Source organism: Tursiops truncatus, chromosome 13 (genome assembly GCF_011762595.2).
Source record: "Tursiops truncatus isolate mTurTru1 chromosome 13, mTurTru1.mat.Y, whole genome shotgun sequence".
Classification (NCBI taxonomy): Eukaryota; Metazoa; Chordata; class Mammalia; order Artiodactyla; family Delphinidae; genus Tursiops; species Tursiops truncatus.
This window is the reverse complement of record NC_047046.1, coordinates 43,578,268-43,601,940: the sequence shown is the minus strand read 5'-3', so window position 1 is coordinate 43,601,940 and position 23,673 is coordinate 43,578,268. Positions and strand designations below refer to the sequence as shown.

Genomic DNA, 23,673 nt, shown 5'->3' with positions numbered 1-23,673 from the left:
TTGAAATTTAGTTTTTGCAGTAGTACTTTTAGTTCAGTGATATTTGGAACATGTATGTCTTTACACCTCTTCCATTACTGTATGAAATACTATTCTTAAATGTCAGTAAATTCAGCATGAATGCTATATTTTATATGAGAATATGTTATATTTTTTAATATTGTCTCTTGAGTGCCAGGCTGCTCACATACTAAGTTGGTATAGCTCATCTCCCAAAGCTAATATTTCTCTTTCATTTCACACTCTCATTGTGAGATACAGAAATGGAGCTTCATCTTGTTTTCATACGGTAATATTCACATTTAGCCTCACTGTTTTATGAAAAGCAAGAGGCATAGAGAATGAAAGATAGTTTTGCCAAAGCAAACCAACTGTATTTAAAAATCAAAGCGACTGTATTTAGTTTAGAGGGTGAAAGTCAGAAGTCAGGCTGTACTTTGGGTAAGGATGTCTTGCGGTGAACGGAAGCAGCTATCCACGACCCGATGAAATGAATGTGGACGTGAATTCAAAGCTGGTGAATCACGGGTTAGATACAGTATGAGAAATTGCTCCTTAACAGTGAAATTATTAAACACAACAACGAGTTACTAGGGAAAATTACAGAAAACCTTCCTTTCCTAAAAGTCATTTAACATGGGGAAAACGTATCTGTCTTGGATGGTTTATGGTAATTCTGCCTGAGGCCGGGGGTACCTTATTCTGACATCTCCGGGCCTCCGTGCTGGCTGGAGGTGCTTTTATTTCAATTAGAATTCACAGTTTTCTTTACGTTGAGTCATTTCCGTTGTCATCCTCCCAGGATGGATGACACCTTTAAGTGATTCCTAATCACTGAAATGCTTACTGAGATTCAGCTTTTTATTTACCTTTCATCTCCACGTTTAAAAAAATTCCAATTCTTGGGGTTTTTCCAGGCCTAAAGCTGTACCCACCATACTTGCCAGTCTTCAATTTTTTAATCTCCACCTGATTTCTTTTTTGGGGGGGGGTTTCCAAATACATTTTTTAAAATTTATTTTATTGAAGTATAGTTGATTTACAATGTTATGTTAATTTCTGCTGTACTGCAAAGTGATTCCGTTTTACATATATCCTTTTTATCAGTTTTATAAAATATTCTTTTTCATGTTCTTTTCCATTATGGTTGATTACAGGATATTGAATATAGTTCCCTGTACTATACAGTAGGACCTTGTTGTTTATCCACCTGACTTCTTGTTGCCTGATTTGGTGGTACCCATTCCTGGCATTTTCTTCTTTGCTCCAGCTTTTATATGTCCCTCTCCTGCCCTTTTCGGTCAGGACTACTGATGAGTTACCCTCTGCTTCACTAGGTTTGAATCATTCTGGCTTTGCCTGTGATGGGCTATTTGACCTTCAGTGTATTAACCTGAAACCTCAGCTCCCCCGTCTGTAAATGGGGGTGATAAAATTACATCTACTCCATGGGACGGTTGTAAGGATGACGTAACGCGAGGCAGAAAGCCTTCAGGATAGTGTCCAATACATACTAACTCTCATTTTCCCTGCTGCCATCATAAATCCATTCCCAGCATCCAGTGTACAATCACCATCACTTTGACTCTTCATCATAATTTTTCTCATGATGAAGAAAGAATTATGCTTCCTGTTTTCCACGCCCAATAATACGTTTACTCGTGCCCTCGATTCTCTGTTCTCTCCTGAAGGAATGTTCTCCTGTTTCCTGTGGTCTTGGTCTTCCCTCCTCTGCAGGTTCCCTCCTACAAACCCCACTGGTTCCTTCATAATCCACAACCCACAGCATGAAGTCAGAGCTCTTTAACGTGGCGCTCCAGACCCTCTAGCACACTGGTCCCAAAGCCTTCTTTAGTCCAAGCTCCTAGAATTCCTTACGTCCTGCTAAGGAGCCACTGATGCCCTCCGCCCATACAGCCACACGTCAGTCCTCGTACAGATCTGAACTTATTCTATTCTTCTCTGTCTTTTGTTTCCCCTGCCTGAAGATTTCTGTCCCATCTCTCTATAGAGCAGGCTAATGCTCACTCTCCAAGAGCCGGGTCCTCAGCCCCTCCCCAGGGCACACACAGTGGCGTGTGTTCCTCCAGATACGCGGAGACCGTGTTACGTGGACAACATACCTGCCTGCCAGCTCCTGGTATTCACTGAGGTCCATGTGCTCCTCTTTTCACCTTGAACAGGAACCTGGAAGAAAAGTTCAAGTTACTCGATTTTCTTCTTGTCAACAGCAGACTCCTAAGAAGGGCAGCCCGTACTCACCTCTCACCCCTCCCTTTTCCTGGTCTCCTTGGAATCTGGCTTTCCGCCTCCTTCCCCCACTCAGGATTCACTCAGGCCGTGCCTATATTCCCACTTGCTTGGAGGGCACTCATATAGCACAACAATTAATGGTACAGACTCTGGACTCATAGAGACCTGGATTCAAATCTTTTCTCAGCTGCTTATGACTCGGTGTCAATGGGCAAAGCTTCCCTGGCTCCCTAAGCCTTGGTTTCCTCCTCTGTAAAATGGGGATGAAAACAGTCCACCTGCCTTATAGGTTTATTTTGAGGCCTAAAAGAGACACAATGTATAGTGTGGCTCATAGTTAGTGCTCCTTTGCAATAAATGTTATTTTTTTATTATCAAGGCCCTTAGAACAATGCCCCGGTATACAGTAACCATTCAAAAAAAATGTTTTAGCCCACAAACTTACAAGGTAGATAGCACCGTCAGCCCCATTTCACAGATGAGGGAACTGGGGCTTTGCATTTAAGACTTTGAACAGGGTCACGAACCTGCACTTCCCTCCCAAGTTCTCAGACATTATTACTTACTTGTCCATCCTTGAACTCAATGCATCTTTTCAAAAGCAAACCTGTCATCTCCCTAAACCTGTGCTTCCTGAGGAATTTTCTATTTCATGTGATCAGTGTGCCACCTCCCCAGTTTCCCAAGATCATGGTCTATACCTCCCTTTCCTGTGCCCTGCCTTCCATCCACTGATAGATTTAGCCGTCAAGTTCCTCTCAGTCTACCCCCAAAATGCGTCTTGCATTCATTCCTCCCTCCAGGCTTGGAGGACTGGTTGAAGGCACCCTATGAAAGCTTCCTCCCATCACTTCTTCCTACTCTCACCGTGGTTGCATTGCACATTTGGCCCTGTGACCCATTCATATTTGTCTCTTTCACTTAATGGCAGCAAAGCCATCTCTGGTTTTGTTCCTTGTTTTCTCCAGGTAAGCACTACACTGCCTGGCACCTAGTAGACACTCATTAAATGTGTGCCAAATGGATGACTGACTGTTCTCACCTCTTCGTTCACTTAGAGCACTCTGGTTCAGGGCTCTAGTTTCAAAAGTGTGGCACACAAGTATAATGGTTTTAACTGATACACGTAGGGAAGCCTCTAGGGAAAACCAGAGACCACAAGTCTTTTAGAAGCTACTCCATCAAATAGAGACTGCCAGAGCACAGGCATTGTACTATGTTTAGTTTTAGAGTTATATTAATGGCAAGTGATGCTACTTTTCCATTTACAGTACTTTTACAATAAATTGTTTTTTAAAAGGGAGTTCACGTCAAGATAAATAGTAAGTGACTCATGGTGTAGAAATATGAGGATATAGCAGAATTGGGAAGATGGTATATGAATCAGTTTAGCGGTTTGGGAAACAGTGAGCTAGTTTATGCTCCCAGTATATATGTTTTAATGAATAAATGATAGCTAGCCATGTAAATAAGGAGATGGTTTTTCCCAAACCTGAAGTGATTTTTATAACATAATGCAAGGCCCGAGGTTTCCCATACATTCACCCACCAGCTACAGATTCAAAAGCATTTGTCCCTTGCTTATGCTGTGTCAGGCATTACGCTATATGCCAGGGACATAAAGGTCTGCAAAGCAGTGACCCTGGGGAGGGGTGTGGGTATATGTGTATGTAGCCGGGGAGGACAGACAGATGGACTGATAACAGCCTCAGAAACTAGAAACAGTGATAGAGGTGTGTCCTGAGCAGGCAAACAGCTCTTCCTCAAGGACTTGCAGAAGTCATCTCTGAGGCGACTTTAAGCTTCGTGTTTGCTAGGCTCAGATAAAGGGGGAAGGGTATTCTGGGCCAGGGTTTCTCAACCTCGGCTCTGTTGACATTTTGGACAGGATAAGTCTCTGTTGTGGGAGCCTGTCCTGTGCATCGTAGGTGCTTAGTAGCGTCTGTGGTCTCTACTCATTAGACGTCAGTAGCACTACCCAGTTGTGACAACCAAAAATGTCTCAGGTTATTGACAAATATCCCCTGGGGGAGATGTAGGGCAAAATCGCTCCAGTTAAGAACCACTGATTCAGGCAGAGGAAAATGCCAAATGCAGTGGCGCAGGGATGCGATAGGCATTTGAAGATAAATACAAACAGCTCAAGGTATGGGGTCAGTGAATGGAAGGTGAGAGCTTTGGTGGGAAAGGTGAGTCACAGACATGGAAGGATTGACAGCAAGCAGAGGGGTTGAGACTTTGTCCTTTCTAGAACAGAAAGCAAGGAAATGTTTTTAAGCAAAGCCCCCTTGATCAGATGCGAAACTATGAGGGTGGGAAGTCAAATTCTTATGAAATCTAAATGTCAGTCATTCAGAACCAGATGCCAAGTGACTAAATTAGGCAAGAAGCTCTAAATAGTTTGGTTGTCTAAAACATAGACTGCGATGACTTCCTTACTAAATGTAAAAGCATTTTTACCAATCAGGCACTTAAAATTGGAGATTATATTATCTACCAAGTTGGTATTTTTCTTTACTCGAAGAAGCACCGCATTTTAGAAATAACAATGTTCTTTTGTAACTTAGATATCTGAAGACTCGCTTGAAGCAATGGGAAATTTCAGGTATTAGCTACTGATCCCAATATTTCAGCTCAGTGGAAAATTGTACATATTATGCTTATATAATTCTAAAGATCACTGTGAAGTAGACATTAACAAAGAACCATATCTCCAGATAATACCTATGTGCACTTTTTATCTTCTGTAAAAAATTCCATTTTTTTCTTTTTTGAGAATGTTCATGTTTCTGCAAATAGCAGCCAACAAAAATGGCATTTCAAAGTCATAACAAATTTTTATTTTTCATGATTTTCAGCTGGGAGGCTGAATTGAATGCCCTACAAAATTCTCTTGTTAACTGTGAGAGCATTATGCCGAAATGACACTCTTGATTGGGAATGGAAATCATTGAGAAATATTTTAGCCTATGTAAGCATTATGGTGAGGGGTTATGGGTTAAGAAAAATTAAAATGGCTCAACCAACACTATTCCTTTGTTTCTTTTTTTTTTTTTTTCCCAATCAAAAAAGTGGGTGTTTTTTTTGGAAGACAAAGGAAAAGGAACTGAAATAACTGCTAGAGATTGGCGTCTTGGTGGACAGACACTAAAAATTGAATGTGTGAGGTTTGACTTTCCCTCCTACCCCTTTCTTTGCCTTGCCTTTGCCACTAACAACTAAAGCAAAAGTTACAATTTGTGTCTGTTCTCTCTAAGCTCCAGAAATCCCTCAAGAGTGGCCATTCATAATGTTGGCTATACTTAGAATTAGAGAAAACTACTCGTTGCAGTGACTGTTTATTTTTGTATGAAGAAGTGAGTTTTGTTGTTCAGGATGTTTTAACATGTTTCAATGATCTATGTTTTTTATCTGTGCCAATTTCCACAGAGATTTCTAATGATTTCAGGTATTTGTTTTGTTTAGGTTTTCCTAATACAGAACTTCATCAACTAGTGCTGTAGACATTTCAGACGATCTCAAGGTTTTTCTCTGAGACACATTACAGCTGAATATGGCTCCCCTTTAAAAACTTCAGTCTGGAATTTGAAAGCAGTGATGCTATTTGATATTAACCATCTATATGAAAATGTATCCGTATTCATTATAGGTCTGTGGACCCAATGAGTGTTCTGCCCAAATAGCAGTCCACTGAGTATGCAACTATTAAATACCTACTGTGTTACAAAATGAAGGATATAGACACAAACCCTTTATTCTGGTTTTGACTTCATTTAACAATGTCTCTCTCCTCTATAGTTGTAAATAGTATACACTAATGGAAATTCGGAGAAAATTACTGTATCAACCTTGGTATAATAGAAGGAACATCTTTAAGGATATATAAAAGGAAAGCATATATACTTTATGAATTATATATGCTTTCTTCTCTCTCAAGTTTCTTTATTGTTTTCAGTATCCTAAACCGAGTAGAAATTAACGTCTGAGAAAGTAAATACAAACCACATGACTTGAATGCTTGATGACAATGTTGTGAAGTTCAGAAGAAAAAGAAAGGTTGAGACCAGATGGAAGTTTCAGCTTCGCAGTGAATTTCACACATCTGCCACGCTTTCCTTTCCGCCAGTAGAGGCGAAAACATATAGTTAAATCTCTCTAGACAAGGACCAGACCTGTGCTTCACAAGTTAAAGTAAACTCCACTTGGGAAATTTTGAGTCCTATTAATCAGGGTGACTAATGCTGTGCTTTCCGTGTGTAATCAAGAGCCGTTTACAGAACAACTGTTACATCTTCTTGAGGAATTCGTTGCATTAAGTTGTTATCTTTATGTCTTTTTAGAAAGTGCAACAGTATACGTTAATAATTCAAGCTACAGACATGGAAGGCAATCCCACATATGGCCTTTCAAACACAGCCACGGCTGTCATCACGGTGACAGATGTCAATGACAATCCTCCGGAGTTTACTGCCATGACAGTAAGTACAGACTGTCACTCACGGAAGTCTAGGCCTGCGGTCCATTACTGAGGAGTTTTGTCATGAATAATAAACGCGTTAAAACAGAGCTGGAACTTGCTTCATTCTTCTCATTGTAGAATGGCTACTGACTCCTAAGTTTCCTGTCACTTACACCAGGGTTTTAAATAAGGCACCGAAGTCATTTGTTTTGTCGTTCTCTCCAAGTCCACTGATAAAGCTGTTAAAACACGCTGCCTGGAAGAAATGCCCTAAAGAGACTTTATGCTGTTATAACAAAATATTTATAAATATCTTCAGTTGCACGAACCACGTGACTGATAGATGCTACTTTGTCAGCATATCATTATGATCTCTTGAGTAAAATGATTTCCTTCAGACAAGTCCTTGACTCCTGCCCACTCCCCCCCACCCAGATACTCACCGAAGGACGCTAATTTAATATTAATGAAACTGTAACATAATTTCAAAAAAAAAATTTGAGGGCCGAAAAAAGTTATAGTATTTTTAAAGTCAAACATAAATGCTGTGATTACCTGCATTACTGATCTCCTCGTTTCGTGTGGATAATAAAGATGTAATGGGGTGGTAACATCAGGGCAGTGTGGTCATCAAGACACACCGTCCTTCAGCGGTGCCTGTCGCTCCTCTGACTGAGCTTTGTCTTTTCTTATAGTTCTATGGCGAAGTCCCTGAAAACAGGGTAGATATCATAGTTGCTAATCTAACGGTGACAGACAAGGATCAGCCCCACACGCCAGCCTGGAACGCCGTCTACAGAATCAGCGGCGGGGACCCCGCCGGGCGCTTTGCCATTCAGACCGACGCCAACAGTAACGACGGCTTAGTCACCGTAGTAAAAGTAAGTGCGATGGTCTCTCTGATGGCCACTCTGCAGCAACCCGTATATGCCACCTACTGCTTAGTTTGTTATTGAATCTCAGGACTTTTTTCTTCTGAACATCTCTGAATCTGAGTTCATGTATTTGGAGGAGTCACGTTTGTTACTTTTCACTTAGGCCGAGGCCAGCATAGATAGTCTCACTTTATCCCTGGAATATGATTGTGTTTCAGTCATCGGGGAGTTTTAACAGTGAAGACAGGACAGCCCTCAACAGGGCTGTCAGTGCCATGGATATGTTAGTGATACGTTACATCATGGATTTTTGATGGCCAATTGATAGCTATTAAGAAGGATGCCCCACACGTACTGTTCTTATGTCTACAGGTTGCTATTAGAGTATTGGCTCAGGGAACAAACCAGAAAATATCACAGACGTAATACAGGGTGAGTGTAGGCAAGGAGAGGGCCTATGCTCTTAAAAGGTTTCGAATTTACATTGCTGTTTTTTTTCTTTTTTTTTAAGTATTAGCTTGCATTTCCTTTTGTTTTTTTTAAATTTTTTATTTAATTTTGGCTGCGTTGGGTCTTTGTTGCTGCACGTGGGCTTTCTCCAGTTGCGGTGAGCGGGGGCCACTCCCTGCCATGGCGCGCGGGCTTCTTGTTACGGTGGCGTCCCCCATCGTGGAGCACGGGCTTCAGGCGCACTGGCCCCAGCAGTTGTGGCTCGCGGGCTCTAGAGCACAGGCTCAGTAGTTGTGCACGGGCTTAGTTGCTCTGCGGCATGTGGGATCTTCCCAGACCAGGGCTCGAGCCCGCATCCCCTGCATTGGCAGGCGGAGGTCAACCACTGTGCCACCAGGGAAGTCCCTACATTGCTGTTTTTAAGTGCCATTTTCAAGACTTCAAGAAATTGGTCCTTCTGATCCTTAATTGTCAAAAAAAAATAAAGCTGAGTGCCGGAAGTAAAAGGGATGTTAACTTCAAGGGTAACAAATAGATGGTACTAACGGATGGAAGAGCTCTTTGAAGCGATCATCTCTTTTTAGCCATCCAGGGAAGAGAGCTGCTTCTTTGCCTCACATCCCAACATTCTTGATTCGTAAGGGAACCTGAATGTTGGTCTTGCAGAGAAAGGTGTACCAAGGGCTCCGTTGCCAAGAATGTTATATGTGCGTGAGTAGAACGGTAGTCTCCCCCTTGAGGTGGGAGTGGGAAATTCTCTGAACACAGCATAGTGAGTGACAGTGCCACCCCTCTGTGTTCGAATCCCAGCTCTGCCCTTTGTAGTGGAGACAACATGGCAGGTTTTTTAAGCCTCAGGTTCTTACACAGACAGTGAGGAGATAACTGGTACCTAAGTCTCAGTGTTGTTCTGTGGGATAAATAAGCTTAATACCCATTAAAGGTCTTAGCAAAAGTAAATGTTGTCAGGGATGTTTCATGGAGCTAATGCGCTTACTCAAAAGAATTGTCTTCTTCCTTGGCTTCTTTGCCGTCTTGTTGAAAATAATTCAGAAAGGGAAGTTGAACTGGGGATTGTAGAGTGAGAGGGAAGAAACTCTGAAGAGTTGAGGAGGTGGTCTAGGTGAAGAAACTGGTGTGGTCTGTGCTAATATCGTGGCTTTCTCGTAGCTGCTGCCCTTGGTCCTTCTTAGACTCTCCAGGATGGCATGAGAGCTCGCCAAGCTCTTTTTTTCATACTGTTATGCACAGTAATGCTTACCTGCACCTCAGCTAGAAGATGATCAGGGAAATTAAGAGGGAATGTCCAGTCTGGTCCCTTGACTCCTGGTAACTTTTCTATTGACAATGGGATTCAGTGGAACTCTGGAAGTTAATATTTACATTAAGGTTATTCACTCATTGCCTTTATCTAGAGTGGCATTCTTAGATTTGGGATTTGTACAGACCAGTAAAATCCCCAAAATTATGCTGGAAAACAGCCAGAAAAAAATAAAGTTTTTAGTTTGCTAACTAAGGAAAAAATAAAAATCCTTCTACCTACAAACACTACTGTTTATTTAAGGTGTATATGTGTGTGTACTCTAAAATGTATACTTCAAATTATGAATGATACTTTTAAATAGAGTAAGTTTAGCTTTATGAGAAAAAAAAATCACATTTTCTAGTTTTTCTTTTGTCCACTTTTGTCCACTTTGTTGACCACAGACTGGTAAAAGCTTTCCCGGGTGAGGAGTGGTCTTTGTACCCGTGTTTGAGAGTTCAATCGACACCATGATGTTCTCACTTGATCCCAGATTATTTAGTATTTTTTTTATTTTTGGTCAACAGTGCTGTTCTTAAGAATAACTCAGTTGTTAGATGTAGCTAAATAAATACAGCGTGCAATAGTAATAGCATTATTTTGTGAACATAAATCTGTGAAATGCCCAAGATATATAAATATCTTATATAAGTAGGTTAAATTGCGATAAATGTTTCAGTCAATGGCCATGCTAATGCATATTTTCCAGAAATTTGAGAGGAACCTATGGTGTAGTGAATGAAAAATTAATGTTTTAGAAATGGAGTTGCTAGAAGGATAAACTGCAGAATGCAAATATTCTTATTTCCTGCAAAAAGACGGTTTCTCCTTTAAAAAAATTTTTTTTTTCTTTTTCCAGCCAATCGACTTTGAAACAAATAGGATGTATGTCCTTACTGTCGCTGCAGAAAATCAAGTGCCATTAGCCAAGGGTATTCAGCACCCACCTCAGTCAACTGCAACTGTGTCTGTCACGGTTATTGATGTGAATGAAAACCCTTATTTTGCCCCAAATCCTAAGATCATTCGCCAAGAGGAAGGTCTTCACGCCGGTACCATGTTAACAACGTTCACTGCTCAGGACCCAGATCGATATATGCAGCAAAATATTAGGTATCAAATGCCATTTTGTAATTTACGTTCTGTTCTATGCTGTGCACAAAATCTATTCGCCATCTGAGTGAGAAATTTTCATTAGCACGCAAACTCCTTATTACGAGATTATTTTTAATTCTTTGATGAAGTTTCTTCAGTGGACCCATGAGTGTATTATATCGGAAATATAAGATGGATCTACTCATGTATTATTTAAAGAAATAACTTTTCAGCCTCTTTTCTCCTGTCCTCTTTCCTTTTTTAAAATCTTTAGTAATAATTTAGCCTGTGCTTTTATGCCAACCATCACATAAAGTTTCTCCTGTGAGTAAATAGGGGAGTCTCAGAAGCTTATAACATTTACCTCTTCCCCACACATCAGGAAGAAAAGAAAACTCATGCCAACACCAAGATATAAGAGCTAATTATCTTCATCCCTCACCTGCACAGTGGTTGTAGGACTTCCAAAACATATGTGTAAAGATTTCCAGCCTCAGCAAAGTCTAGTTTATCCTTCCTAATGAGGGAGTAGATGGTTAGCAGAGCATACTCCACATGACTGTTATCCATCGCTGGTGATGGTCATTTTTAAAATTAGCTCATATTTTATTTAACTTCTTTCAGAACTGTTGCTAACAGATTCAGAATAACTGCGTATCTTCTTCATGTCTCTATACATTGGAATCAAGATAGAGAAATAGCTAGTGAATAGGTATCCTGGACTCCTGCAAATGTTTACCTCTCAAAACATAGGATATGTTTTCCAATTTGTCTATTGGTTTCCAAGCTTGAAAAGCTTATCCCCACGCCACATAAAAAAGGAGGTTAAGCTGATACAGATAAATCTGCTCAGACCATGGGACTTGCCTTGAAGGGTGTAGTTCTGAGGCTTGGCCCAGGTGGGGAGATCCTAGGAGGAATGGGAATTGGTGGGCGGGGGGAGGTCCTCCCCACTGTGACCACATCTCCACCATGATAAGGTGGTAAACGTTTTAGGAGTGTTCTGTGATAGAAAATTCAACTTCTATGAAAATGTCTCTTCAGCCCTATACATTAGGGCTCCTGCTCGCTTAGAAGATATATTTGAGCTATTTTTTCTGCACCGTTGCTATCCTATGAACTAGATAAGAGCTTAAAATCAGATCTGTCAAATCCCCCTTAACCCCAAACTGCAGTAGGGAGACTGGGCTCCTGGTCTTTCCCCTGGAACACCTATGCAATGTTTCCTGTGCGCCTGGCCACGCAGCACACAACCTTCATGTACCTCCCCAAACCACTGCCACAGAAATTCTTTCCCGCGTTACGGCTGCATGTCCAACCATCATCTACAAAAATGCAAGTTAATGCACCGGTTTCACCTGGGACTAAACCTGAAAAATAGGCTTTATTTTTTAAGTGTCATGTCAAAAATATTAAATGTATTGTGCTTTCATTTTGTAGATACACAAAATTATCTGATCCTGCCAACTGGCTAAAAATAGATCCTGTGAATGGGCAGATAACTACAATTGCTGTTTTGGACAGAGAATCTCCAAATGTGAAAAATAATATATATAACGCTACTTTCCTTGCTTCTGACAATGGTACGTAATTAAATATAGTCACTCTATTATCCTGGATGTTGTTAAGCGCGTAGAGCCTTATCACAAATGCATCATCAGGAAATGAAGTTTTCTACAAAACCCAATTGTCTAGAAAACTGACCTTCATTCTTCTAAGGCCCCAATTTCTATTTTCCATTTCCACTGGGCTTTCTGTGATACATCCCCTGTCTTCTGTAATGAATGTTCCCAATGTCCTTATACCCTCCGTGGTCACCTAGTATTGTGATCACAAGCCTTTGTGGTTTTTCTGCCCTGCTGCACCTTGATGCCTCAGTGGCCCAGACACAGTGGTTTTTGAGGTGGTCTTTTTATATTTCTTCTAGTCAATGTGTTTGTTGCCATTAGTTTGTCTGTATCTAGCATTTTTTCTAATTCTCTACCTCTAGTCTGCCACAGGCTAGGAAACTCTAAATTTCATGCCTAAATTGAAATAATTGAGTACTTGAGCTTTAGTGTGTTGGTTTTGAAAAACATAAACATATAGTTTAGCATCTTTTTTATTTCTGGGTCTCTGCTGGATTCTAAATGGCTGATATTAACAGAGAGCACTTTTTTTGAGATATGTAAGATGAAAATGACTCAAGTTAAACTGGAGTCGGACTTGTTTCAGCTCTCAATATGACATGGTTTAAGAGTGAAGCTTTGAAGTTCCACCTGACCCCCAGGGTCCAGACTCCAGTTCTATCATTTTCTAACTGCAGGACTGGCAACAAGGTTTTAAAGCTGTCCATTTCCTTTTTCTGTTAAATAGGGATAATGGTAGCAGTATGTAACTCATAGCGTACAGGGAAAGATAACAAGGCTTATACATGTAAAGATTTTAAAACAGTGCCTGGCACAAACTAAACACTCAAATAAACATTTCTATATGTGTTAATAGTTTTAAAACTGAATCATGACCATCTTTTAAAATCATTTTAATGTTGGACTATGAATGTTAGCATCTAATAAAAATAGTAGGCTTTTCTATTTGGTGGCCAAGATATGCAGTTTGAAAAACGTTGCATATCAACATTTTTGATAAGAACAGTTTCAAAGAACCTTTCCAAATCCTGTATAATAAGATTCAATGAGATCATTATCTGTCAGAAATCTACAAGGTGACAGGGCCAAAGCAATATTTCTTATACTTTCTAATATGAGACCTACTGTTCAAATATTTAGAATTGAAACTTGGCAGGAACCTCTTCTGCCATTTCACATCAAAGCACAGCATTCGTGTGTGTTGTATCTTGTCTCGCCATATGTAAGTGGTAGCTTTCTCCACAGTGAAACTTAAAGTAATATATCTTGCACCATTATGTTGAGATTTAAAGAGCTATAAAATTATATGTATATATGTTGGTTGTGAGTTACAACCAGATTTTTCCCTCACCAAGGTGGATTGTTTTCTACTTGAAAGGGTGTTTGATACAAGAGAGAAGTGAGCAGTTAAATCTGTGTAGCTGTGATGCTTTGCAAATGCACTTGACTTTAAATCACAAGACTGGATTTAGAGCCCCGGTTCTGCTCCTTAATAATTGGACAAGCTGTTATACTCTCTGTGCCTTTGTTTCATTATTAATTGTTGTTTTTGCTGCTTGCTATTCTGTGACGTTGTTATGGCAGTCAAATAATATTAAATGTGGTAATAAATGTGAAACTAACTCAAACTACAAAGAATCATAGTGGTTCTGGTGCTATTAGAATATGGTGAACAGCCATCCTACCGCTCCACCTTAAACTCCCTGCTCTCAGAGCCACCCGTACTCCTTAGAGAGGTCCGTGGAGATTTCTCCTTGTCCCCTCCTGAGGAGTGTACGTGTGCACCTTCCTGGTTTCATGACCTTGGGCAGGTCACTTAAACCTCTGGGTTTCAATATTCAGCCTTATTTAGAAAATTCCTATATTTCTATTATATTAGATTTATATAACATATATCAATTATATAATTAAATGTAATTGTCTTATATATTTAATATAATGTTTATATAATAATGTTTTCATTACATTTTATATATTTGTTATATATTTATTTATAAATATTTATAACACAGCAGAGTCCAAGTCACCAGTCTAAATGTTCACAAGTGATAAGTACAGAGACCGCATTTTATAGTGGAATGAGAATGGATTTGGGGTCAGGCAGACCAGCCTTTACTAGCAACCCTACCACTTCTAAGAGGGTGTGACCGTGACCAGTTTACAGCAACTTCGGTGCCTATCTGTTTAAACCTACTTCGTAGGATGACAATGAAATAACGTATAGGGAGCAACCTAATACTTTCTCAAGGAGGTAGTTGGTTGATCAGTAAATACCATGTCTCTTCTCCATGGGCTCCTCCCCAAGATGAGGTCTGTGGGTCCATATTCACTTGTCTGTAGACTGTTTCGATATTTCAGAGCAGTGTCTGAGCTTGAAAAGCATTCTCGGGTTCTTTTGTGCACACGGCTTGGTTCTCCCTCAAAGAGTAGGGCCCATGAGATCATGAGCCCGGGGTTCTGCTTCTCTTACAATCCCTGGTGCCTAGAGGAGCGCGATGTGCACGGGGCCCAGAGTAAGGACGGCGAGGGCGCCGGATCACCCTTGGCCGGGCCAGGGGCGTGCGCGTGCACCTTGTTACCGCCCCTCAGCGCCCGCAGCCCCAGCGGGGGCAGCACAGGGTCATCCTGCAAAAGAGGCATGAAGTGGCCTTGTACCAAAAACAGTCTGCCGAGATGCTGTGGCAACTACATTCTTCCAAGGTTACGCAGTGATAGGGGCAAGCAGGCTGGAAACTTAGAGTTTCATCGTAAGTGAGTCTCAAGGGAAAGAATTGTTCAGCATCGGTTTGTGGTTTTTTTCTCCCTTTTAAGGAATCCCTCCTATGAGTGGAACAGGAACGCTGCAGATCTATTTACTTGATATTAACGACAATGCCCCTCAAGTGCTACCTCAAGAGGCAGAGACTTGCGAAACTCCGGACCCCAATTCAATTAACATCACGGCACTTGACTATGACATTGATCCAAACGCTGGACCATTTGCTTTTGATCTTCCTTTGTCTCCAGTGACTATTAAGAGAAATTGGACCATCACTCGGCTTAATGGTGAGAACAGGTTCATTATTTGAATATATGTGCAGTTGAGAGGCTTTGACCTGGCATGAAAAGTTAATTTTAAGTGCTTTATTATCTTCCCCTTAAATGTATTTTAAAAGCTACTTAAAGTTTAAATAAGATATTAGAAGTCCTTAAAGACAAAAAAAAAAAAAAACTTGACAGTGCAGGATAGTTGAAAACTGCTTTATACGTACCATTCGGGAGTAATACGTTCTGGAAAATGCCATGTGTTTTTGAATCGTATAATGTATGAACTATCAGACTGTATTTTTCCCTTTTTTGTATAGGTGATTTTGCTCAGCTCAATTTAAAGATAAAATTTCTAGAAGCCGGGATATATGAAGTTCCAATCATAATCACAGATTCGGGTAATCCTCCCAAGTCAAATATTTCCATCCTTCGCGTGAAGGTTTGCCAGTGTGACTCCAACGGGGACTGCACAGATGTGGATAGAATTGTGGGCGCAGGGCTGGGCACGGGCGCCATCATTGCAATCCTGCTTTGCATCATCATCCTGCTCAGTGAGTACTTTCCTCGTCTCTTAGGTGTAATTCTTGTTGCTTCTAGGATGTTTAGCAAAGTAACTTTTTATTGTCGCCTTTCATCGTAACCTAACAACACTCTTCCACCTCTGAGCATTTTCTTGCAGCCACGCCCACTTCAGAATGAGAGAAGCCCTGAGCATCCTTGCAAGCACTTACATGTTTGCAGCAAACCCAGCCAGCCTACCTCTTTTGTGCCCTGTTGCAGTTTTCTGATGCTGATCGCTTGGGGAGCTGTAGCAAACTCTTTTCATAGAAAAATATTAGACAGTGCTCAGTTGGAGCCCTTCTCTTAGGATTCGAGTCTGAATTCATGGCACGTAGTTGGTGATTTAGGAAAATAAGTGTATTGCTTTCCTTCATATAAAGTGCAGTCAGCAACCTGCTCTAGTCATGCAAGGATCAAGGTGTTTGTTTTCGACGGGCTGCATAAAATAGTGAGAGATTGTACTTCATACAGCACATTGGATAATAGAAATGATTGCACAGCTCAATAAACTGTCTGTCTTTAGAGCAAGTCTAGATTAAGGAATTGCTCCTTTTTAAAATACTTTGCAGTCTTTGGTTCAGTGGAATGCAAGGAATTAACCACTGGGAAGTACTTTAGGAGCCACTTGTAAGCATGCAGGTTAAAAGAATAAATTGCCTGGACCCTGTGTTGTATCGTTGAATAGCAGCAGGACTTAGTTTACTGTGCGGTCATGCTATGCACCAATCACTTTCTTGAAAGTGTTGGCCATTTCTTTTATGTTTTCTCCATTTGCAAGTGTTCTAGTAATTTAGAATGCTGTCCCTTTTTTTTTCTAAGCAATTACTGTAGAGGGCTAAGCATTTTTTACTTCCTATGTGGAGACTACTCTGACTATAATTTGAAACCTACATGCTGTACTAATAATCCACTTGCTGGACTTAGCCCTGGAACAATGGCAAATGAGATCATGTATCTGCCTTTAAAAGGAGGATATTTACTTTTATGGCCAATAATAAAAATGTGCTCAAATAGAGTCATTAAATCTTTTGCTTCAGGATGTAAACTGATAGCCCCAGGTTTTAGAAGGAATGTGCACTAGATGTACTCTTAAGGATATGCTTCAGTTTCAACTAACGTGGGGCATATACACCAACCTTATCAAGAAAGACTTTGAGCTGATGGATTGTGGCATGAAGAAGTGACTCAAGCCATTTTGAAGGAAAACGAATCAATGCTGGTTGTAGCGTCAACGCACTGGAAAATTTATGATTCTAATCCTGGCACAGAAATGTAAAGCATGAACGCCTAATGTTATTTCAGTGCTCAAACTAATCCCCTGGCCTTCTTACCTGAAACATGCAGTGGAATAGGAAAGGGAAAAGCACAACAGTGCAGTAGAAGGACCCAGGCCCTTGGGAGTCAAAAATCCTCATGATCAGGTCGCTGATCCAGGTCTAATGTACTACCAAAGGCACCTTGGCAAGCACGTCCTGCCCTTGACAAGTGCCCTTCTCTCTGATTTGGGGAGTAGAATGATGACGGATCAACTGGAATGAAACAGCAATTAAATAACGAGTGACTGTTTCACTTACTGTTGTTTGCTGTTCTAAAATTTACAAGCCATTATATTAAGCGTATCCTATCCTCTGGCAAGACAAAGTAAAAGACAGAAATAGTTTTTGTCCCCATTTGTAGATGGTAAAACTGAGGACAGACGTCCACTCAGTGAGTTCACAGGGCACCAGTTTGCAGAACCCGGGTCCTCACACTCTAAACCTAGCGCTCAGGGCCTCTGCTTTGTCTTGGCTCTGGTCATGTGAGGCCAGAAATAGGTAACAGAGTAAAAGACACATTACAAGTTTTCCAGCCATATAAGTATAAATTTTTAATGTTGAAGACTGTGATTAGACAGGTCGAGTTTTTAAAATTACAGCACTGTACGTCTTTACTCTCTTTCTGCCTAGTCCTCGTTCTGATGTTTGTAGTATGGATGAAACGTCGGGATAAGGAACGCCAGGCCAAGCAACTTTTAATTGATCCAGAAGACGATGTAAGAGATAATATTTTAAAATATGATGAAGAAGGTGGAGGAGAAGAAGACCAGGTGAGCAATGTTTTAAATCTTTAAATCTCTAAGTGAAATTTTATCATCTTAAAATTAAAGTGGTGGGCTTCCCTGGTGGTGCAGTGGTTGAGAGTCCGCCTGCCGATGCAGGGGACGTGGGTTCATGCCCTGGTCTGGGAAGATCCCACGTGCCGCAGAGCGGCTGGGCCCATGAGCCATGGCCACTGAGCCTGCACGTGTGCTCTGCAACGGGAGAGGCCACAACAGTGAGAGGCCTGCGTACCGCAAAAAAACAAACAAACCAAAAAAAAACAATTAAAGTGGTGGGGAAAATATTAATACATAGAGTAAAAGAATGGGATCAAGTTTCTTTTCCTTTATCACATTCTCAGACACTTGGTGAATTCTTTCCAACCTGTGCTGCTTATTGATTTTTTTTTCCCAAAGTGCCAAATGTCATTGTATTTATTTTGTGAGAAGATCATTAACATTGATTCAAGGAGCCCAGGATTTACACCTAATACTAATTATATCCATACTGATAAAAATGTTTTTCTTTACAGTTTTTCTTCATTGCATATCGAAACTAAAAGTAAAAGTAGTTTCTATGTTGGAATTTGGATTTTTATCAGTATGGCAGAAAAAGCACAAGCTATTCATTTCATAAACACTTACCAAGCACATTCAATAATCCAGACACTATTTTAATCATTGGAGAAACAGAGGTGGGCAGAGCCAACAAAGATTTGCCCTCAAGAATCTTACTTTTTTTTTCTTTTTGGCCACTCCGCACATGGCTTGTGGGATCTTAGTTCCCCAACCAAGGATTGAACCCAGGCCCTGGCAGGGAAAGTGCTGAGTCCTAACCACTGGACCGCTAGGGAATTCCCAAGAGTCTTACATTCTTGAGAATGTAAGAGACAATATCTAGCTCACCTCTGTACCCGTGATGTCTGTCATGGTGCCTGGCTTATAGTAGTTGCTTAATAAATGTTGAGCTCCTGACTGGTTATAGAACATGAGCTTCTGTATGTACATAAGGAACTGCATCCCTGTTTGAGGATGGGAATGACCAATACGTGGAAAATGAAGAACTTTATCTGCTGGGAAGCAGCATTGTAGCTATCATTATAACTAACACTTTCAAGGTCTATACTACATACCAGGCATTCTGCTAAGCACATTAAATGCTGTTAGCTCTTAAATCTTTGAAAGCTGTGTACTGTATTGTGACTATGTCCACTTTTGTGTTAGCAAACAGATAGGGATTGTTGGAGTCTATAAATTCATACAACTAGGAAGTGATAGAAGTAGGATTTGAATCCAGGTCTGTCTGATGATACAGCCTAAACTAACTATATAGTTATCAATATACAGTTCCTTTTGAAATGATCTGGAAGGTATGAGTATAATCCATGAGCAATCACTGTGAGAGGTATTTCTTAGATACATTGGGTAGCTCTCACTTCCATATACTAATGCAAGTGTTGGGGGTAGTAGTCAGGTAAAGAACCCAGAATCCTTGGGTCTGGGATCATTATCAGTAAATTCAAAATACTTTGTCTGCAGAGTATATACGTAGACATTAGTGATAGGACTGTTAACTTGAAAAATTAATTCAAGCAAATTTCTGAACATATGTTCTCTTTCTCTTCTTTACTCCTTTGAGGAAATAATATATCGCTTTTGGTTTTACAAAGCACATTCACACCCATTGTTGTGTTTCATCTTTGTGGCAGTCCATCAGAGTTTTCCATTTGAACAGGTTTTGTGATTTGCTCTCCAAGTCTGTAACTGGCAGAGTCAGAACTCAAGCCCGAATCTTCCGATTCCTGATTCCATGCTTGGTTTACAATACCTCAATTCTCTCATTTAGAAGAGATGTGTATTTTAAATCTGTCGAAAACTTGACTCATGTGTAAAGCTGTTTTGAATACTGACTAATTAAAGTGGCTCTATAAATACACCCCAGGGTTTCTTGCTTATAAATGTCTTTGGATATTAAAATTCATGTTTGGCTTAATCCCTCATTAATCTGTCCTTTCACTTTCCTGAGCTATGTTCAAGAACAGCAAACATTATACTGATCACATTATCTCATAAGTCTTCTTCTTTCAGCATTTTATTTTTCATGTCATTGTGCATAATTTTCTAGGCATAAACCTAAACCCAACTCAGTGAAGCTTTGGTAAAAATAGTAACAACTAGAAGGACATCAGTCATGACTGAATGCTGCCTAGAATCAAGAACCAAGATATTTCACAGCTTCCGAGGGTCTGGACCAGGGTACTTGGTGTCAGCTGATCTGGCTTTTTCTCCTCCCTTCCAATTCCTTTAAGAAATTATTTAATGAAATTTTATTGTTGTCGTTATTTTAGGAAAGACTTAACTTCCATTACTGACTGTGTCCACTTAGATTGATGCTTGAGATCAAATGGTAAAACTTACCTATTGCAAGATTTATTAAAATTGTTATCGATCTTCAACCTCTTCTTTACCTGACCCGGGACATTTTCTCTGCTCCCAGATCAACTCTTGGGCACGAATGTGTCGCTTCCTACCCACTTTCTTGATAGTCCAGAGACTCTTCTGGAACTTGCTGTGGATTGACCTCAGTGGCTCGTTTCTTTATTGAAATAGCGCTGGTCTTCCTGTGCTGTCTTCCTGTTGCCTCTTGGTTCTTTGATGGCAGTTCCGTCTAGATCAAGAGCCTCCACCCATTCTCTGATCCTGTTACGATTCCCATTTGCAGTTCTCGTTATAGAAAATTGTGACAAAATTAGATAACGGGTTTTTTATTCACTCTAACTTGGACCTCATAATAGCGGAATAAAATATGCAGCATAGGAAGCCTACACCGAAGGTTCTGTCTCCTCTGCCTCTAAAGTGGTTCATGAAATCCACTCACTTTCACCATCATCCAGGCCACTGCCTTCACTTAGGTCAGAAGCATCACTGACCTGCGGCGGCCTCCTCATGAGCGTCCGGTCTCTGGATGCACACCCCATCTGCTCTTTGGAAATTATCAAATCCAAACTCCCTCCTTAGTATGACAGATCTGTGGCCCTGCACCCACCCTTTGGTGGACCCCCACTTTGTGCGCTAGGTAAAGGCCTATGGGAAGGAGCTGGTGGTAGGTACGGGCTCCCCAAGGATGTGACTTCATCAAGCCTATATCCACTCATGGCCACTAAAGTTTCCTTCAGAGTCGGGGTGATCCGTCCTTCTCCCATTGAATGACTCTTCTCACTCTTCCTCTGGGGATAAGAACAGTTATGAGTCTTCTTTCTCCTAGAAAGGGCTTGCTGGTTTCTTTATTTTCATTCAGTTAGATCTCATTATGTTTTTAGCTATCTTATGTTCTCAGAAATCTGTGATTTAGTAACATACCTGGCTCGTTCTCAGCATTAGAGTGTCAGTGATAATCTCATGCTTTTCTCTATCCCAACCAGAAGCAGAAGGCTTCCTCCCTGTTTAAGAGTATAATCATCACTCATGTCAACAAAGCCTGTTTCCATTACCCCAGAAGCTCACTGTGTTTCAGGCAGTATGCCCTGTGTCAAAAGTAACTAGTATTTTTTATTTCTATCACCATAGATGGGCATTACCTGGTTTTGGATTTTATTATAAAAATGGATGTCATACAGTAGGTACTTTTCCTGCCTGGCTTCCTTTACTCGATATTTTATCTGTAAGATTCATCCGTGCTACATTTAGAAGTAGTTCATTTCTTGTCATTGCCAAATACTGTTGTGTTGTGAGAATTGACCACATTTTATTTATCCATCCTACTACACTTGGCATTTGAGTTGATCCAGCTGAGTTATTATGAATAAAACTGCCATGAATGTTCTTATGCCTGTGTTTTGGCACACTTGCGCTGGTATGTGCTCAGGGATTGAATTTCTAGGTCCTAGAATATGCATATAGGTGCAGCCCTCAGTACAATCCTGCCAGTTTTCCGAAGTGATTGTACCAGTTCACACTCCCCCGGCCACAGCAGCATACGAGACTTCCAATTGCCCTACATCCTCACTAGCCCTTGGGTTTTCTCAGACTTTCAAAATTTTAGCCACTCTGGTGGTATATGCCTCATTATGATTTAATTGGGATGTTCCTACTGACTTACTTGCCCTTTTGATATCTTCTCTGTGAAGTGTCTGTTCAGCTTACTTGTTTACTTTTCTATTGGGTTGTTTGTCTTTTTCTTATTGATTTGTAGGAGGGCCTTCTGTACCATGGATATCAGTTCTTTGTCGGATAAATGTATTATAAATATCTTCTATTCTGTAGCTTGCTTTTTTATTCTCTTAGTGGTACCTTATGATGAAAAGAAGTTTTTAATTTTAATGAAGTCTAATTTATCAGTTTTTTCCATCATGGTTAGTACATTTATACCTATTTAAGGAAACTTTGTCTCCCTGAGTTAATGAATGCCCCCCCAAAATAATTTTGCCTTCTTGAAGCTTTATGGTTTTACCTATTATATTAAGTCTGTGATCCATCTGTAATGGATTATTCGTGTAGTACAAGTAAGCCAGAAAGAGAAAAACAAATATCGTATAGTAACGCATATTTGTGGAATCTAGAAAAATGGTACAGATGAACCTAATTTCAGGGCAGGAATAGAGAAGCAGACGTAGAGAACGGACATATGGACACAGAGGGGTGGGGGTGGGACAAATTGGGAGATTAGGTTTGACATAAATACACTACCATGTGTGAAATAGCTAGCACGTGGGAACCTGCTGTATAGCACAGGGAGCTCAGCTCGGTGCTCTGTGACGACCTAGTTGGGTAGGATGGGGGTGGAGGGAGGTCCAAGAGGGAGGGGATATAGATATACATCTAGCTGATTCACTTCATTGTACAGCAGAAACTAACACAGCATTATAAAGCAATTATACTCCAATAAAAAAAAAAAAAGATATAGATCAGGGGTCTCTTGTTTTCTTCCTAGCTGGCTATCCAGCACTGTTTACTAAAAAGGTAACCCATCTCCACTGCATTGAAGGGGTTCGTTTGTCATAAAGCAGGTGGTTATATATGTGTGGACCTGTGGGGTGGCTTCCAGATGCTCTGTGCTGTACTAGTTGTCCTATTTGTCTATTCTTAGGCCAATACCATGCTGTTTTCATTACTAGAGCTTTCTAATATATCTCCCTATCTGTTAGGATATTTTCTCCAATAGAATTCATCAAGATTTCTATTTTAAAGTTTTGGATGGATTTTATCATTTACTTTTTTTCCTTAAGAAAAAGAAACACTTTATTTAATACTCTTACTTTCTAAGTGAATTTATGCCAAATGCTTCTCCATGTTCTAAACAAGATGCCATTGCTTTTTAATCTTAAAGTCATAGCCGGTTCCTGAGAAGTTCAGTTTTGTGAAGTATACTGTATACTACTGTCCATAATTCACATGTGGCTCCCTGTTAGAAATTCTGTTTCTTTGAAGCATGCATTAAGCCTTTTTGGCACCAGACTTTGGCTCATACTTTTTATTGTTTTTTTTTTTGAAGACATTATGTTTTTACAAGAGTGAGCCTAGGAAATGGAACTGGTGCCACGTTACATTCTAGACAAGTTTTGGTCGATTTTTATTACACGTAGCAGGTACTTTACAGAGCATGGGTGTTACCTCCAGATGTGGTTGGAGACTGTGCCACGGGAAGCAGACAGCTTGTCATGATCAGGCTGTGGTCTGCCGGACGTCTCCGCCAGACAGTCTTTCAGAATCATCAGCTTTCAAAGATGGGTAGACCTCAGAGGTCAGTTTAGCTAGTTGGTGGAGGCTTGCGGCTACAGGCAAAGGCAGGTCTGCAGCAGCTGTCGCCAGGAGGCTACGACGCCTAGCCTAAAGCTGGCTTAGCCAAAATTCTTATTCTTCCCGCCCAGAGGAAGTATCCTTAAGGAGCTAACTGATTAGAAAGAAAACAAAGCAAACCAGTCCTTTACAAGGGAGCCTTTATCTTC

General features: G+C 40.5%; 1 protein-coding gene across 1 annotated transcript in view; it reads left to right on the top strand.

Annotated features, from left to right (window-relative positions):
* CDH2 (cadherin 2) overlaps positions 1-23,673 on the top strand; it is a 215,441-nt gene that overhangs the window by 166,247 nt on the left and 25,521 nt on the right. Inside the window, exons 8-14 of the mRNA XM_019930350.3 lie at positions 6,594-6,731; positions 7,408-7,593; positions 10,200-10,453; positions 11,876-12,018; positions 14,875-15,108; positions 15,408-15,641; positions 17,598-17,737. Coding sequence (XP_019785909.1) covers positions 6,594-6,731; positions 7,408-7,593; positions 10,200-10,453; positions 11,876-12,018; positions 14,875-15,108; positions 15,408-15,641; positions 17,598-17,737 — 1,329 coding nt within the window. The remainder of the gene's footprint in view (positions 1-6,593; positions 6,732-7,407; positions 7,594-10,199; positions 10,454-11,875; positions 12,019-14,874; positions 15,109-15,407; positions 15,642-17,597; positions 17,738-23,673) is intronic.